The sequence below is a fragment of the Zosterops lateralis genome, assembly GCF_965231275.1.
Source record: "Zosterops lateralis genome assembly, chromosome: 13".
NCBI lineage: Eukaryota > Metazoa > Chordata > Aves > Passeriformes > Zosteropidae > Zosterops > Zosterops lateralis.
Window position 1 is genome coordinate 8,414,970 of NC_139773.1, and position 18,603 is coordinate 8,433,572.

At 38.0% G+C, this 18,603-nt stretch overlaps 1 protein-coding gene across 4 annotated transcripts in view; it reads left to right on the forward strand.

Annotated features, from left to right (window-relative positions):
* ATOSA (atos homolog A) overlaps positions 1–16,822 on the forward strand; it is a 48,166-nt gene extending 31,344 nt beyond the window's left edge. For all 4 annotated transcript variants that reach the window (XM_083870746.1, XM_083870748.1, XM_083870747.1 and 1 more), the window contains 9 exons: positions 237–362; positions 629–2,480; positions 3,139–3,255; positions 4,206–4,279; positions 5,061–5,169; positions 5,861–6,019; positions 7,832–7,900; positions 8,755–8,954; positions 14,305–16,822. In XM_083870746.1, the coding sequence (XP_083726872.1) occupies positions 237–362; positions 629–2,480; positions 3,139–3,255; positions 4,206–4,279; positions 5,061–5,169; positions 5,861–6,019; positions 7,832–7,900; positions 8,755–8,954; positions 14,305–14,458 (2,860 nt within the window). In that variant the 3' untranslated portion in view covers positions 14,459–16,822. The remainder of the gene's footprint in view (positions 1–236; positions 363–628; positions 2,481–3,138; positions 3,256–4,205; positions 4,280–5,060; positions 5,170–5,860; positions 6,020–7,831; positions 7,901–8,754; positions 8,955–14,304) is intronic.
* Positions 16,823–18,603: the final 1,781 nt, after the last annotated feature.

An 18,603-nucleotide genomic window follows, 5' to 3' on the forward strand; every position in this document is an offset into this window, starting at 1 on the left:
GATCCTGGCTGCAAATGGTCCTTTTAAAACATGTAACATTTGTTATGTCAAATTATGTCAGTTTTAATGTGTATAAAAACAAATCAGGCTCCGGAATCTTCAAAATGTTTGAGGAATTTTTGCTGTGCTTGATTAAGCTATATTTTATTTTCTGACCAAAGATCTGACAATGTTCTAGTTCTAACAGGTCTCTGAATATCCTTCTCAACATTCATGTTTGTGTTTAAATGCCTTAGGAGTGGAGATAGATTTATTGAAGAGAAGACCCTTTTATTGGCTGTTCGCTCCTTTGTCTTCTTCTCTCAGCTGAGCGCGTGGCTGAGTGTTTCACATGGTGCTGTTCCCCGAAACATCCTCTACAGGTACGCCTGGAATGGAAAAAAAAACTCATCTGCAGATTGCTGCAGCTTGTCTTAAAATCATTCTTCTCTCCTGATTTCCTGCTTGCTTTCAGAAGGTGCCATATTGTTGGCCCAGTACTTTGGCAGTTCTGTAGGATTTGTGTACTATGCAAAATGTAGCAGTTGCTGATGTTTCTAGTGCTTTTTCATAGACATTTGTTTTGAGTTAGATAATGAAAAACTTTTCATTTAGCTATTTTTGTAAATGCCCTGTGGTGTTGTTTCAGGGTGAGCGCTGCAGATGTGGACTTGCAATGGACGTTCTCCCAGACACCCACTGAGCATGTCTTTCCTGTTCCCAATGTTTCTCACAATGTGGCCTTGAGGGTCAGCGTCCAGTCCCTGCCCAGGCAATCCAACTACCCAGTTTTGACCTGTAGTATTCACACCAACCTGAGCTTTTATGAGAAGAGAATGCAAGAGCGTAAGTTCCATCAGCGCAGTGATCCCAGTGCTGCTCAGCAGTGCAGTACTTCCAGTCCACAGCGTTTTCGTGGGAAACAGACATGGACAATGACACCTGAAGGCCTACTTAATGGAAAAAAGATGCCTGAATTTACTACATCTTTTAGAAATTTAAAGCTTTATTCATCTACCGGACTTGGATCTGACTTTGGGGCATCGCAGTCTAAAGTTCAGTGCTATAATGGCACAGCAGACAGTAAGACACAACCTCATGAAACACCAGTCAGAACTTTTAAATCCTATTCTCTAGTTGATTCTCGTGTTTCAAATAGCCATTGCTCTCATCAGCCCACAGGAGAAACCAATCCTTTGATAGGCTCTTTACTTCAAGAGCGACAAGAAGTCATTGCAAGGATTGCTCAGCACTTGATTCACTGTGATCCAGCTACTTCACCAGTTGTTGCTGGGCGTCCGTTCACCACACATGAAAACATCTCGGCTGCACCAAAAGCTTTTCGGAGTACTTTCGAGGAGGAAAACTTGCCAAGGAAAAGCAAGGAAAGCTCCCCTGTTCCTGCTGCCAACTTGGACAATGCAATGCAGGAAGATGGTGGTGAAGGCAAAGCTAGAGCAGTGCCAGAGGTCACACTGCTCGATGCCCGTGTTCCAGGGAACCACTGTGGCCGTCAGTCGGCAGGAGAGAGTAACCCCCTGATCGATTCCCTGCTCCAGGAGCGGCAGGAGGTGATAGCAAGGATTGCCCAACACTTGATTCATTGTGATCCAGCTACTTCCCATGTTGCTGGACGTCCATTCAAAGTGCATGAGGCTAGTCCAGTCACGTCAAAAGTCTTCCGAAGTACATATGAAGATGAAAATTTGCTGAAGAAAGGCAAGGAGCCATCTTCTGTTTCTTTTGCTAAATCAAATTTTTCTTTGTTAGAAGACAGCAGTAAATCAGGGACAAAGACACCTGATACTCCTATCAGTCCTTCGAGGTTTGATGGAGAATTGAAGACTTCTCTGAAAGTCCAAGCAAGAAGAAAATTGGTTTTAGCAAAACCCAGTGAAACTGTCCAAAATGCATTTCATCAGACTTCAAATAAAACTTCTCATGCATTTAGTAGTATTCACACATCATCATCATCATGTATCAAAGAAAATAAATCTGAAGTTGCAGATAAATTGGAAATACATTCTGGTTATGCACAGAAAGACCAGATAACCAACAGAATAAAACAGGGTTCAAATTCCAGCAACATTGATGAACAGATTTGCACAAATAAACTTAAAGAAAGAACAATTGTTAATGAGAACAATGGCACAGACAGTTGTAATAATTTACAGATAGAAAAATGTAGAATACTTGAAGGTACAAGAAAAGCAACTGTGATGCCGGTATCTGACTCTTTGCACAAAAATGAGCTCAAGTGTTTAGATAGAGACTCCAAAAAACCAAATATTTATGAGCAAAATACTCAGCTTGTTAGTATTGAAAATTATTTAAATAAAGACCATGACAGTTTCAAAAACAAAACCAAACAAGATAAAACAAAGACTGCACATGATGAGAACGAAGACCCAACAGGCCTTGACTTTCAAAGCACTTCTCAGAAGAAACCTGCAGAAGACAATGTAGTTAAGTGTGACCGGCAGAAGAACCCAGATGTACAGGTAAATACATATGGGAACAGACAATAATTCCTATAGCTGCCCTTTGTCAGATAGCTTGTACCCTCTATTTGCTAAGGGCCAGCATGAAGAGGACCTTTCAGCCTGACCTTGTAGGTAACAGCCTATTATCATTGTCATCTTGGCCTGAAATCACTCAGGAAGGATTTCTTCATGGAAAGGGTGTTAAGCATGAGAATGGACTGCCCAGGTGGTGGAGTCACCATCCCTGGAGGTGTTCAAGAAACAACTTAGTGCCATGGTCTAGCTGACAAAGTGACCCGTCAAATGATTCTGTGTGATGGGCTGACTTGGCCTGTGGTGCTTCCCCTAAACTTCGTCAGTTTAACATGGAGAAGAACACTGTCCTACTCCCCTCATGGTGACAGAGTTATGAACAGCTGTTTCTATGGGCAGTGAGGCATTCTGGTTGGTAGAAATACACCCATCCGAGTATGGAATGTGGTTTTTTGGGAGCAGTCTGTGTAACTGTAGATTGAGTCAAGGGGAACTTACACTGAATGTTTCTTCCCATGCGAGTGTGATGTAGATCCACCTGGGTCAGGAGTCTTCTCCCTTAGAGCAAGTGAGTGTTAACCATGATAGCTCACTGAAGTGTCCCATTGATAACCTTACCAAAGTAAATTTGTTTTGCTGGCAGAAAGCACCACCTCTAAAACACACAAACACATGGCGGAAACACAATTTTCGATCCCTGGATGGAACTTCAACCAAGGCTTTCCATCCCAGAACTGGACTGCCTCTGCTTTCAAGTCCTGTAAGTTATTCTTGAAATTCTTGTAGCTGAGAAAGAGACTCTTTGTTCTTCTATGTCTGTGCATGGTATAAAATTTGATAAAATACCGAGGTGAAGTGTGTGTATTTATTTGTGTCACATTGAATACTCCTGTGAGTGGAAATTAATGCTTAAAGGAGAGTTAATGTGTAAATTAGGCTGAACAATAATTTTGGAAAAGAAAATATTAAAGATGTAGTTGTTGAGATCATATCAAGGGTAACAAAACCTTGTCATTAGAAAAATTGATGGAAACAATGCTTTGGTGCTATTTTAGAGCACAAAAATGAAGCATTTTGAAGATCAGTGTTTTAGGTGTAAGTTAACATTTTGTCATTTAGGAGGTTTTGTGTGAGTTTTTAATACCTGATTGCCCATTATTCCAGAGCCTTTGTTTCTGTGAACAGTTTGTGCTGTATTCTTCAGTAACCAGAGGTGTCATGGAATGACCTAGTGAAACAAAGCTGCTGTGATAAAGCAGACACTTGGGGAAGTGTTACAGTTCTTGGTAGGTTTTGGGAGTTTTAAAAAACCAGGTAGTTCCTATTAAAACTACTGAAGTAGTGATGTCCTGTAATCAACACATGATGTGCTTTATTTATTCTTTGTTGCCTGTAAGGGCATATTTTCAGGGAAATTGGATGGAAATTGTTACAGCCTGTTTATTAGTAATATTCTGTCCTGTTCCAAAGAGACATCAGCTTCCTGAATGTCTTTATTGAAAGATGTCCTGTTAATCAGAATTTACAGTTTCATCATTAATAATCCTAGAACTTTCTTCACTAAGTTTAAAAAGTATAGGGATTACATTCTCTGCTCTGTTTTTACAATTTTGTAATGTCATGAAAATTCTCGGCAAAATGTGCTTACTTGGCAAAATTGTCTGTGGTAGCAGTTCAGTTTTCAAATTAGCATCTTCTTTCCTTGTTGAGGTTCCTCAAAGGAAAACACAGTCTGGGTGCTTTGATCTGGATTCATCGTTGTTGAAATGTCTGTCTGCAAGAAGGTATGTTTTATTTACCAGAAACATTGAGATTTTTGAGGGAGGTATAATGTATATATATTTATATGCAAAATCAAAGCATGTTAGCAAAGACAAAAAGTGCTTTTAAAAGAACCCTTGTTTTGATACAAGGCTCAGCAGCTGAGTTGCCCTGGGAGTTTCCAGGTTAGCACAGCTCTGGGACATAACCATGGAATGAGAGCTGCTGGCAGAATGAATTCTGTCCCATGCAGGGGTAGACATGCTGTCAGATACACCTGAGTTTTCAGACAGAAAAGCTGGTAATTGTTGATTCCCCTTCAAACCAATGTTATTCTTGTGTTGCATTTTGTTCTTAGTGTTGAACATGTTAAGCATTTTGTTTTAACTTGTTCAGAGAACTTTTTAAAAGGGCCAATCATGACCTTTTATACATTAATACATGTAACATAAACAGCTTTTGGTATCGTAGTTTGATGTTGGAAATATGAGATATATTTCAGAATATGAGACAAAAGTGCCCACATACAAGAGAAAATAATGTGATATTCTGATTCCTGCTAATTGAGCTAAAGAACAATTTTTTATTGTCTTTATCCCTTACAATGTAAAGCTGGTGAAAATATTTTTTCAGTTAACTAGAAAAGGTTCTGCTAAATTATTAATAGGCAATGTTCAACTGTTACTTTTTTAGAAAAACATTTTGTGGTACAGTAAGTAAATTGTTCTTTCTAGAGCTGGTTATACCCAGAAGACAAAAGCAAATGTGTTTATCCTTTATATTTATTCTGTCTTTTTTTAATAGCCCACAACAATGTATAAACAGAGACGGTGATCCAGACAGCCATGGGAAACCATTTCTCAGTTCTAGTGCTCCACCAGTAACAAGTCTGAGCCTTCTGGGAAACTTTGAGGTATTGCATATTCTCTAGAATTCTTGTGGTATTTTTAATACTCTTCTGTACTGCTTTTAAAAGTATATTACCGTGAACAATTCCAGCATTATTAGAATGTAAAAGTTCCTAAGTGAATTGAATAAAATTTGTTTTCATTTCCAGCTGTAAAGGCACTTATTTCATGCCCCAGACATCTTCTGTCTCAGAGGATCAAATACAATGAGTTGCTTAAGCTTTTGTTTCCCACTATGGTCAAGTTAGAAGATGTTCTGTTGCCATAAATGAGATTTAATAACCTGTAATTGCTCGTATTTATAATGTACTTACCTAGAAAAAAGGATTTACACTTTCACTCTTAAAGTCTACTTAGTATGTCACAAAAGCTGGATTAAATCAGTGTGTTAAACAGAATGTGTTTGAAGTGTAGGCTCCAGCTCTTGACTTCATGTAGCATATCCAATAACAGCAACTAAGAGCCAGTGCATTAATGGGCTGTATTGTACTGTCTTGTAAAGTATGGAGTGGAATATGTTGGAGAAGGTTACAGAATCTAGGTTAAATTTTTTTTCAGATAGTATATGTTGAACATCAAGCATAGATCCTGCTGCAATAAAGTTCTCTGTGGGCTTTTGCACTTGTTTCCTGATTAGTTCTGCTCTGTTTTATTAGAGGTGTTCCCAACCTAAGCTGTATGTGCTTTGTTTTTCAGGAATCTGTCCTGAATTTCCGCTTGGACCCGCTTGGTGTCGTGGAGGGTTTCACAGCAGAGGTGGGAGCAAGTGGAGTCTTTTGTCCTACGCACATGACTCTGCCAGTTGAAGTGTCATTCTACAGCGTTTCAGATGACAATGCGCCCTCTCCTTACATGGTAAGTGTGTGGTTGGATTTATGTTAAATAAATTCTGATATGTGGAGGTGAAGAGCAAGATCTTAGTGAGTAGAGGGTTCAGAAAGTAAAGTTTTGCAGGAATCTGGCTTATTTTGAACTGCCTATGACAGAGTTCTCCTGTCCCTCTTCCGTTCCCTAACTAGTGCTTTTCCTTCTACTTCTCTGCCCCATCATTCAGCTGTTCTCATCTTGGGATACTGAATGTATTTGTCTCCCCCCACACTGCAGTGATCAACACCCAACATCTCTTTTTATCCATCTAACTTAAAATAGCAGTGAGGCAATAGCTGGACTTAACAGGATACATTTTGTTGTCCCAACAAGCAGCTGTTCTGGGCTACTAACCTCTCTGTAGAGTGCCTTAGGTGCAGGCCAAGGGGCAATTGCTGATGGACACCTTAGACTTGGAAGTTATTCACCCCTTTATTTGCAAACAGATACTGTCAGGGCTGTTGTGACACTGGGCACTCTCAGGCTGCATGGTTTGCTGATGTTTGCAGTGACACAATGTTTGTGTTCTCGGTCCCTGGGTGCTAATTCTGTTCCACCTTTCTACAATGACAGCATGGGGTTTGCTGTCTAAAAGTGCTCCTCTGAAAAAAGCAAATGGTGTCTTGTATGCTGGCATTGAATCAGGGGCTGGATTTGTTCTGAATGCCTGTTAAGGAACCTCATTTTTACCCAGTTTTAGAGGGTTTTGTTTGTGTATGTCTATCTAATATATGGTAAAGGGTTTATTTAAATACGTGAGTCAAACAGTGAACATCTGAGTATCCCAATATTTAGATTTTAAATTCATAGCAGTTACCATATTTCTGACCTTCTGTTTTGGAAAGTATTCAGAAAATGAAATTGCTTAGAGTTTAGTAATGGCTTTTGAGTTTAAACTTGTATATGTCTTAGCTGCTGCAAAAGGTATCTATTCTTTTGCTTTCATCTTTCAATTTCATGTGATTTTCTAGGAGGTAAAGGGATTCTCATGTTCCTCAAATGGTTAAAGTAGCATTGCTTATTTTCCTATCTGGGTTTCGTTGTTTCAGGCTTTTCCACATGCTATTTCCAAATATGCTATTATGGCTGAGTCTCCCAGGATTAATACAGCACTGGTGTAGTGCCTCCATCATCAGAAACATTGTTTCTGTTTGTATAGCTAGTTTCTCTGCTTTGGGGTCTTTTTTTGGTCGGTTGCTTGTTTGGTTTGGTATTTTGAAGTCCAGTGCAGTGGGGTGCAGCAGTGGTGCCCTGCAGGGTGACAGGCGTGTGGCCTCGGCAGCGGCACAGCGCCCTGTGGCACTCTGGGGTGCTCTGCACACCACAGCTGGTACAAAAGCAGATGTCATCCTTCCTAAAGTTTGGATTAGAATGGAAGATTAAGTGCATCTGTTGCCTTTGAAAGGCAAAAATGAGTTCTGTGAGATTTGGAGTATTATTGGTGCAATTGTAGATGATACAGAAGTGGAAAGGAGGAGACAAATGTTTCATTTTAACCCCCCAGCTGCTTTGAAAAAGAAAGCTCTGTGTTGTCCTAGCTCCCTGACATGGAGAAGATGTGGAAAGTTGAATCTTGTTTCAAGAGGAGAATGTACCTCTTACTGCACAGTTTTTAATTGCCTGCCAAAGTATCTCTAAGGCTCCTACTGTTGATTTTTTAACTGCTATCTTAAATGCATTGCCTTCTCTATTTTTAGTTTTTATAAATTACTGATTATGTTTCAAATAAATGCAATTACATGACTAGAACATTTTGATTTGTTTATCTCTGTGACCTAAATATGTGTTTTGTTTTTGCAGGGTGTAATTACTTTAGAGTCCCTTGGTAAAAGGGGTTATCGGGTACCGCCTTCAGGAACAATACAAGTGGTACGTACTCAGCACATAAGGGTGCCTTGAAACCACTCATATCAAGAAAGTCATGCAGGGATGGAGTTTTTGGAGATGAGCATGAAGCTAGCAGTGGAAATGTGCATTTCTGTAGGTACTGTAGTAATTCAAAGTAGAAATCTCTGTGTGTGGGACAAAAAGGATTCCCAATCTTTGAACACTTCTGTGCTCTGAGGAGTCTTAAAATAGTCCCAGAAGCCTCAGAATACTTGGGGACAACTGTGGCTTTGAAAAAGTGATTGGGAAGTAATTGGGCCACAGTCCAAATCCTGAAATTCTTCTAAAGCGATTAAGATTGAATAATTGTATAAACCTTTTGTAATATTTTAACACCACCTTTACTCTCGTAATAGCACCACAAAGTAAATCACAGTCATTGCTTAGAACCAATGAACTGACTCTTTCTTTTAAGAACCCAATCCAAGATAACACATTCATAATTTCAGGTTTAAAAGCGGAGCCCACCACTGTGCTTCCTGCGAGTGTATTGTGTCTGGAAAACAGTGTAGACAAAAAGCTGACTGGAAAAATAAACAAAACCAGGCATGCTGATTAGCAAAGTAAGAGTATCATATACTAGTGTTTCATTCAGATTAGACTGTGTTTAGCATTATATTTAAAAATGGGAATTACTGGTAGCTGAAGTGTTGAAAACAAGAAAGGCTTCACAATGTCTTTACATGAACGTTTTTGTATGGTACAGAAACAAAGTGCATGGTCTCAATAGAGAACTATTTTGACAGATCGAGTTTGGGTTAGATTTGTTTGGTTTATTTTTTTTTTTTAATTTGTCATCTCTAATGAGTATTGTATCGAACTGTTTGTCTTTTCAGACCTTATTTAACCCTAACAAAACTGTGGTGAAAATGTTTGTGGTGATCTATGACTTGAGAGAAATGCCAGCTAATCATCAAACATTCCTACGGCAAAGAACTTTCTCTGTTCCTGTGAGACGAGAAGTCAAGCGATCTGTCAATAAAGAAAACAGTCACCAGACTGAAGAAAGGCTACTACGCTACCTCATACATCTGAGGTGAGCTCCTTGAAGTTAAAAAACCAAAATAAAACAAAAAAACGCCCCACAAACCCAAGCCAAAACCACAAAAAAGTGTCTGCCAGATTTTAACTCATAATTTCTTTCCCAGCCAACCTTTCTATATACAGAAATAAGAAAGAATGAAAAGAAAAAAAATGAATGCTAACTTGGTCTTTAAGTTAGACAGTAGAGGAAGAAGAAGTAATAAATAATTTGGGTTAAATCTTTTCTTAGTGAGAGAGAAATTGTTCTGGCTGAATCGATGCACTTTCTTTGAGGTTACAGGAAATAGTGAAAGTGGATGTTATACGGGAAAAAGCCAAAACTAAGGATCACTGAAGAGAAGGTGCCCTGGTGTTCTTCACATGTGCCTCTTCACCAGAATAGCTTGTAACATGAAAAATGGTCTGATCTACTCCTAAAAATACAGTGTTTAGTGGCAAAAATGTAAATACCAGTTTCATGATGCAATACTGGTGATTATGCCTTTCACTTTATAAAATATTCACTCAATCTTCCTTAAATGATTTACAAAGCACTGCCTGAAACCAGACACTGTGCTGCTGCTATTGGGCTGTTCTGGAGACTGCAGTTGGAAACAAAGGGGAATGATGGATATACTCTGTCCTCCTGCAGTTTGCAGAGTTTTTGCTTGTGTTTTTGTAGTAAGAAATGCCTGTACACACAGACCCAGTGCTTTCACTGCAGCACTTGGAAACCCACCAGCATCTGACATTCTGAAGTGAGCAAGCAGAACAAAATCAAATCTCTTACTCTTCTCTATTGTTGTACAATTGTTTCTGGTACATATTATTTTTCCTATTTAGTGGCATTGATTTCTATCCAACAGACTTTTAAAACACAACCTTGTCTAGAACAGTGATTCTAAGCCAGACTTTCCCATTAAATGAAAGTTGACAGTCATAAAAAAGTCTGTTTGTTTACTGGAGTATGAAAATAGTGTCATGAGAAGGGTATTGCAGTGTTTTCATTCTAAAATTTAGCCTGGATTGAAATTCAGCCTTTCAGGCTACACTAACTTGCAAGGTCTAGCTTAATCGCCTTCTAAAACTTTTCTTTTGGGGCAAATCCTGAAAAAGTGTGTAGCCCCAACAGAAGGCTCTGTTCAGGTGTTATGTTGATCTGACTGTGCAGAGGAGCAGGGGACAGGCCTTGGCTGCAAGTGGGTAAAAGTCTGTGGCCAGCTGGGTCTGGCACACCGGCATGAAGAGTAGTGGTCTTGTGTCCCCTTTCAGTTTCTACTTTAATGTAGTTTGTAAATTTCTTGTTGACACACTCAAGAATTACTTCTATTTGAAGGAAAACCTGCTTTCTGCTCTCTCATCTGTTACAACTAGAACTCTTCTTTAAGAGCTTCCTATTTCTGATATCTGCTGAGAGACAGAAATGTTGCAGTTCTGATGCTTCTCATTTTGAAATACCTGTACAATTTAGTTCAGCTTTCAGACCTCTGGTAGGGATCAGTTCATGGTTTATGATGTGTAATTGGAAATGCATCCATTTCTGATGGGGAACCTAAAGTCATAATTATGATGCTTCCCTGCTTACTCTGGAAAGTGAGTAACTACAGTGTATGCCACACAAGTTTTTTCTTCAGTGATAAACCCAAACTCTGGGACCTTTCTCATAATGTAAGAATGGCAGAACTCCTTGAAATATTAAAGTAGCTTATGTTGATCTGTCTTGTGGTTTATTATACTGAGCACTTATGATTTTACAAAAGACTCAGTTGTCCATTTAGTAGCCTTCTTTACTAAAGATGGATTTTAATTAGGAAGGCTTAAAAAATCTTAGTAGTATATTCATTCATGTAAGTTGGTTTTAAAGCTTCATTTTTAAAAGCAGCAAAGTTTCCTCAAGCCTGCTTTACTGAAAAGTTATGCAAACCTAAAACGTTTTAACTATTCAGATTTATTTTTGTTTGTTACTCAAGTTGACTTAGAACAGCCTTTCAGTTTTAGTTGCAGTAGTCATTGAGCACAAGCATCTTAAGCTTACGTATTGAAATTTTGTTTAAAAAAACAAATGAAGTCACCACCAGTGAGCTGCATTGTGGTCGCATCTGCTTGCGAGGCCTTAATCACAGTTGTCAGCACTCACATTATGAAAGCTTCTTTTCAAGTGGTAATTCAGCAAAAACGCTTGCATAGGTCTGGAGCTTAACATTGGCGGCCAGATTTTCTACAACAGTCTTTAAAGTGTCAGATTTATTGTGTGTGCAGCTTCTGCGTGCAGTTCTGTATGTTTGAGGTTCTGTTCAATATGTGCTGTGAGACTGTACTTGTACCCACAGCTCCAGGATTGAGATACCCAATGTAGCTTGCACACACAGCAGAGCTTTATTCGTTATTAAAAACCCCCAACAGCTGCACCTGCAGTTTGTTTTTTGAAGATGCTTTGGGGATAATTTTTTTTTTTTTTTTTTTTTTTTTTTTTTTTTTTGCATGTGAAGCAATGATTTTTTTGTCTTGTAATTAAATGTACTTGAGGATAAGAGCTGTGAGCTCAGCTCTGCTTGTGCCTCGTTTCTGCCTGGCGTTGTGGGGATGATGACCATCTGTGGGTTTCTAGGTCACGTTCTGGCACCCTTGTAAAAAGTAATTAAACAGCTAACCTGCCCACAGCTCAGCATTTTTCGAGTTTTTAAAGCTTGGTCAACAGCCTTAGTTACTGACACAATGCCAGGAATTGCATGGAGCATAGCTGCTGTTGCTTAACAACTAAACAGGGGTTATTACTGAGGGCTCAGTGGGGAGGGTAAGCTTGAAAATGGTTGTTAAAAGTACTGATTCCTCAAGGTGTTGAGAAACTTTTTTTAAAATGCTGTCCTAATGTGGCATACACCTTTATTGGGGGAAGCTGAAAATACCTGCTATTACTGATTTACTAGCTGCTTTTATCTTTCTTGTCTCTCAGCATTTTTTCTTATCTAGAAATTTTTATCCTTGTCCTAATGCTTTTACTTACCGATTTTATAGATTGTGTTGTATAGTCTTTTTCACTTAAAAACACATCTTGCTATGTTTTCATTTCTTCATATGTTTTCATGATTATCCTGCTTTTCAGGATTATTCTGTTTCTGTGAATTACTCTGTTCTTTGTGAATTTTGACAGCCTATAAAATACATATAGGGACTTTGTGCTTGTATTTGTCATTTCTTCAGTAAAGTTCCTCTGCCAGACTTTCTAGTATCTGATATTTGTGTGTTTAGGCATTCCTGTATTTGTCTGTTGTTACTATTCCTAGGACATGGTCTGTCAGAGACCTTGGTTGTGTTGGGTTTTTAAAATTTCTCTACACAAAACTACTGGAGCCACCACAGCTCCAGAGTCAGTTCCATGCTGGCCACTCCATCACCACCCTGCAGGGGTGTATGGAATGCTTGTCTCAATTATTCCAATGTATTTGCATGTATAAACAACATTTTTAAATTCCAGTTACTAGGGTAGACCTGTCTAAAAGAAAAAAAATAGGTAATGGATGCAGAGATGAGAAGAATCCCTTGAACTTTGCTGCTGTCTTACCCTTATCCTTCTTCAATCTTTGTGAAATGTCATGCTCAGAAAAGTCACGTTGTAGGGAACCACTATTTACTGAGCAAAAGGAGTCTTGCAGGATTATCATTCATAGAAAAGAGTAAGCCTGAGAAGTTTAAAAATAGACCACGGTAATAATTCTTTTGAAAGATCCATGTGTAAAATGGGAATTGAGATCTATTTTTTGATGGTGCTTTGATAACTAGATCTATAGGAATTAATTTCAATCATACTTTTGCTGCAACAGATCTTTCACTAAAGTTTTTCCTTTTAAAATGCATTATGAGCTAGATTCTGAGTTAACTGTTTGTGGTGTTTGCTTTGTCCCTTGTCTCTTTCACTCCTCCTTGTGCTCTCCTCCATAGTCTTCTCTTAAGATAGTGTCTTCTCCCTTTTGCCTTATCAGGTAAAGGGCTTTCACACTGACAGCACCAAGCAAATAAATAGTGATGGATGAGATCTCTGTGGGAGCCAGTAGGAGCGTTCTGCTGGACCCTGCTGCATTTAATGTCCTTGACAGCTGTATCTAGGAGAACAGAGTTTTCCTTTGTCTGGCTGTGGGGATGACTACAGGCTATTCTGCATCACTCATCTGAACAGAACAGTGCCACAGAATCCATTTCTGCAACCTGCCTTCCTCAGAAGCCTCGATGGATCTTGTGTACTTGTCTTTCTCCTACCACTCAGAATTTCAGTCAAATTATGAATAGGTTTATTCTAGAGATACAGCTTTTGCTTCAATGGGGTCAATACATCAAAGCCTATTAAAAATCTGTGCAAATTGTCATACATGATAACACAGCATGCATTGCTCTCAGCATTTGCCACGGTATCACCTTGTTGTGACAACAGCAATGGCTTTTCTGTTTCTATTGCAGCAGCAATAGCATTTATCTCTCACTGTGGCATAGTGATAGTGACATTAAGTTCAGCTGCTGTAAGAAATGCTCCTTAGGCTCTTCTGCCTTTCCTGGTGGAGAGAAGGAAAATAGAGAGTTCTGCCACATGAAAACTATAGAATACATTTCTCTGAAATGCAGATCTTGTCTCCCTGTATACAGTTGTTAATACCCAGGGAAAGTGGAACTGGCACGTTCCTGCAGGTTTGGAGGACCTGAATTAGGCTGTTTAGCTGCAGAATAAAATATAAATGGGCTGAGGAATTGACCACTGTTCGCTTTGGCGATTGGGCCAGTGAATTGCAGTCCCTTTGAAATGCTCCCTAGTTTGTGCAAAAAAAATCCTTCTGTCTGCCTGCAGAGATCCCAGTACCTACTGCTTCTCAAGACAAGCTCTCATATTTGGAGTGTGGTATAAACCAGTAGTAAACTTCCAAGTGTTACATTCATAAAGAGAGCAATGAAATCTGTCTATATGATTGATGAAACTGAAATGCATATTCAGTTTGTATATAGCTGAAAATTCCCTTTTGTACGTGCTTAAAGCCACCCTTTGGACATTTTCAGGAGTGCTCACTGAAGAGTATTTTTGCCATTCCTGATTGCTGATGACTTTAATCTTCGATGTACATAATGGCAGTGTGAACTTCAAATATTCCATGCCACTTTCAAAGCTGTGCACTGCATTGGTGATTAGGAAAAGAACCTTTAAATGTCAAAAGAAACAAACAGAATGAAAGCATTAGGATATTCTTTCTCTTTTCATTTTAACTGACTAATTTTGCTTGTTCAAATATGCTTTGGTCTTGATGTTTTAAGAGTGCATTTTATTTAATATTTTTTAAAGATTATTTTTGTTTTAGGTAATACAGATATTTGTATCTTTTCAGGTTCCAGAGTTCTAAATCTGGAAAGATCTACCTCCACAGAGATGTAAGGCTCCTATTCTCTCGGAAATCCATGGAAGTTGATAGCGGCGCTGCATATGAACTCAAATCTTACACTGAATCTCCAACAAATCCTCAGTTTTCACCAAGATGCTAGCAAACAATGGCAAACTAAAGTATTCATTTTACTGTTGAGTACTCCTTGCAAGCAAAGATTGGTAGAGACAACAGTATAAAGTTAAGTGTGTAAAGGAATAAAAATAGCGCTCAAGAGAAGGAAGGTTCTGTGTGATCCTGGACCAGTTTTTAAAAGGTTTCTGGAATGAGCTTTGTGTATTCCAAGTAGACTGGAAACATACTTAAATCTAATCTTTTTGTACTGTTTAAAACCACTTCATTGGATGTGTTGCAATAGCAAATTCCCAAGTTAGTTTAGTGTTTACACTTTTTATTTTATTTTTCAGTTATTTAATATTTAATGTTTCATTTAATACTCATGTGATGTTTGTCTTTAGTGTTCTAATGTAGCATAAATCCTATGTAAAATCATACTATGTATTTTTGGCATTAATATTGAAATCTGAAATATATACAGATGTCTTTAATCTGTGTGCTGTTTTAAGTGATATTCATTTAAGTTATTGAAAATGGGGACAACAGATGAATTTCCATAACATTTCATACTATGCAAGCATTTAGCTGTTTTTTCTCTTTAATGGTACCATTTTCCATTTTTTCTCACATCCAGATTTAATAACACTTGCAACCACATTGCAGATTGTTTATTTACTTACTCATGCATTCAGATCATTAACTCAATTCACATTTTGCTCCCTCAATTTCTTTTCTTTCCTTAAGGGCCATTTCAATTTTGCTTTCTGTCATTAGTTTTCCTCACATCAAATTTGCACCCTCCCCCATTTTATTTCCTAAATTGTGTTAAAGGATGTACTGTGCAAACAAATTAGTATTTATATCTCAAATATATGCAAAAGCTATGAAACTTGTACTTTTTGTTTTATTTTTAGATGAGAGGATCTTCATGTAATCCTAAATATTTTTCATAGGTCAATTCCATGTAGGCCACTAGGTGGCCATAGGAAGTTTTACTAGCAATGCTACACTGGGCATATGACTATTTTCAGATACGTGTGTGTATTCCTAAAAAAAACCAGTCAGATGAACAGTTTATGCTACGTGTTAAACTGTGTAACTGAGAGAAATAAAGTTAGAAGCGTTTGATTATATTTGAGCTATATATTTAATCATGGAAATGAAGCTTTTTGACATTTGATGGAAGTTCTGAGTTTCTCAACTGTCTTACCTTGATTTGTGTTGTTCTTTACTTTGCTGTAGGTTTTTAGAGTGTCAGTAATATGCAAGGTGTCCTTTAACGTGCTTATCTGATGAAGACTGGAGAAAGGATGGATGTGCATCTTGTATATTCAGCACTGCCCTTAGATGAGAGAAGTCAGTGTATCATGAAATCTCCAGGAAGTCTGCCAGGGAACGTAAGGGAGACTGGACTTTCCAGATGATACTTATCAACTATCTTGTACATGCAAATGACTGCTGCTCCAAAAGGGCAAAGCTCAGATATTACTGAGTCCTTTCCCCACTTCAGCAGTGTTTTCCACTCTGTTACACCAGGTTTTCAAAGGTTACCTAGCATTCATTTTAGAGAGAATTGGGGAAAACTCTACAGGAAGAGATTGTTTGCAGTATCTAGTCATTTGTGCACCCTTTAAAACTGAGAAAAGGTTTCTTTTGGTAGCAGAAGAGTCAAACACAACTGCAGTCGTACTGTGTACAGAACTATGGTCTGGACTAGGATATCAAGAGGGTGTCCTAGTTTCTGTCTAGCTGCTATTGAGTCATAAGCAAACAGCATGTATCCTCAAACTACTTATTTGTGTCATGGTGCACAGCTTGCTTGCATGCTTGATGAAAAAAAAAGCATGAGGAAAGGACACATTTTTAATGAAAAGTCAGCATTCCCCTGTAGTAGATTAACTTTTTATTTTGCACTGACATTATGCAATATTTGTATCTTGATAATTTTATTTAAATAGACTTCTTCGAATCATCTCCCTTCATTAATTTACTTTGAATAGCAAAGAAGTGTGGATTTTGAATATGTGGTTACAACAAGTCATGTCTAGGAAATAAATTTGTATTCACTTTAATAGTCAAACTACACTTAGTCCCTATATGGATTTGGAATGAAAGTGACCTTGGATTATCTGTGCACAACTTTGATTTTTTTGATTTTACTGAGTCATTCTCCATTTACAGCTTGATCTGAGTAAACACTTTCCATTAGGGACACACCTGGAGAAATGCTGGATGCTCATAAACTACAAACTAAGTTCCACATGACCTTCTAGGCTTAAGACTAGACTAATTTTTGAGATGTCATTGGTTTATTCTCTTTATTCCTCAATAGGCTCAACCATATACAATTATTTTTAGTAAAAGTTTGAGTGGTTTATAAGGGCCTCCAGTGATGGCTACTACAACAAATAATTGTAATAAATAATATTTATCATAAGAAAGTATAACATTTAGCTATACTATATACACTTAGTTATAGTTATATAAGGATTTTAACATCCAACTAAATGTTGCTGAAATTGAGTTAAATACTACTTAGCCTTTTCAGTATAAGCAAACAATTTAGTTCTTGGATCTCCCTTCTCAGTCTCTTTAATAACTAAGACCACCCAAGACTATCCAGTCAGCCTTTATTTTCTGCACCTCTTGTCATTCTGGCTCTTTGCTTTCTTCTTTTGGACTGAATCAGTCTTAAAGTGTGTGAGGCTGGACACAGCATCCCAGTCAGGGCCTCTCTGTGCCAACCATACTGGAAGAGTTGGTTAATAAAACATATGGATTGAAGTCCTCTTCATGCATCCTGTTGTAATATGCTGTTTTTCAGTACCAGGAGATGTCAATTTGCATTCATCTTGTTACATAAGAGACATCCTACCTGCTTGTTCCCAAAATGGTAATTCTCCTGATTGAACTTTATTCTCTCACTACCCAAGATTTATATGCTGAACACAGCATTGCTGTTTGAAGAGTTGATAGCTGTTTCCAACAAACTTGCATCCACCACATTAAAGTTTCATCTAATTAAGTTTCCCTAATTTGCATGGGAAAGTGTCAAGCTTTATTAATGCCAGAAGGCATCTGGAACTTCAGGCACCTTCACCCACTTCTCCACATGGTCTATTTCCTTTTTCTTAAAGGAAAGATGATTGTGTGAAACCCTTGTTCTCAACTGTGAATTCCTGCCTAGCTACTCTGTTTCTTTCGAGTGCTTATTTTAGATGATTTTTCAAGTCATTATTGACAGCCTAATTATATAGCTTGTATTCTGTCCTCCCTATATTCCTATTCAAATTCAGGAAAAGTGACTCCTGGAAACCCATTCATTTTTTACAGGTTTCTATATGAATCACCAGTAATTAACTGGAGATTGCTTCTGTCATTCTCCAATCTCTTAAGGATATTTTTTCATCCAATTTGAAAATATTTACCAAAACTAATCAAAGTAACCTGTAAACCAGTCTTTTCTTATTCTAGCTAGAGGCTATACTTTGTTTGTTACACTATTTACCTTCATCATGCCAGATTGAACAAAAAGAAACATTAAACACTTTAGCTTTTAAAAGTTTTGTTCAGTAATATTTTGGTACCCCGCTGTCTTCATGATCTGCTTTAGATACACATCCTTAAAAACTGACCTAGTTTCTGTAGGCTGCTTTCTTGTATTTGAGGCCATTGAAGAATCTGAGCTTTTTCTGAGGTTCTGAATTTATTTCCCATCTTCCCTCTGCATTATATTCCCTTAAAGAAATAACTGCATTAAGGAACTGCTGAATCCTTGAAACTGTTTTCCCTCACATAAATTTCCTAAGAGATTTGAAAGAAATTCCTGAAGTATGCATTCTTGTCTGCTGTCACTGCTTTGTTCTTCTTTCTTTTAAAATCTATGAACTTCATCCTTCTTATGATCTTCTTTTTATATTGCTCTGTTTGTCACACTTTCAGACCATTTCTCCCTGATTTTGCTAGAAGCCAATGTGGCACACCCACCAGTATCATTAGGAAAAAACCCACTGGTGCATTCTATGATTCTGTTTTTTTCTGTGCAATCTGCCTGGCTAAATCCCTTTCAGAATGAGGGATATGCACATTGCTTGGGTTCTCCACAGCAAAATGATCCTGGTCTCTGGATGAATCTCTCAGGTGCACAGAAAACGTTTTCCAACTACTGACTTGTGGGGGCATTTAGTG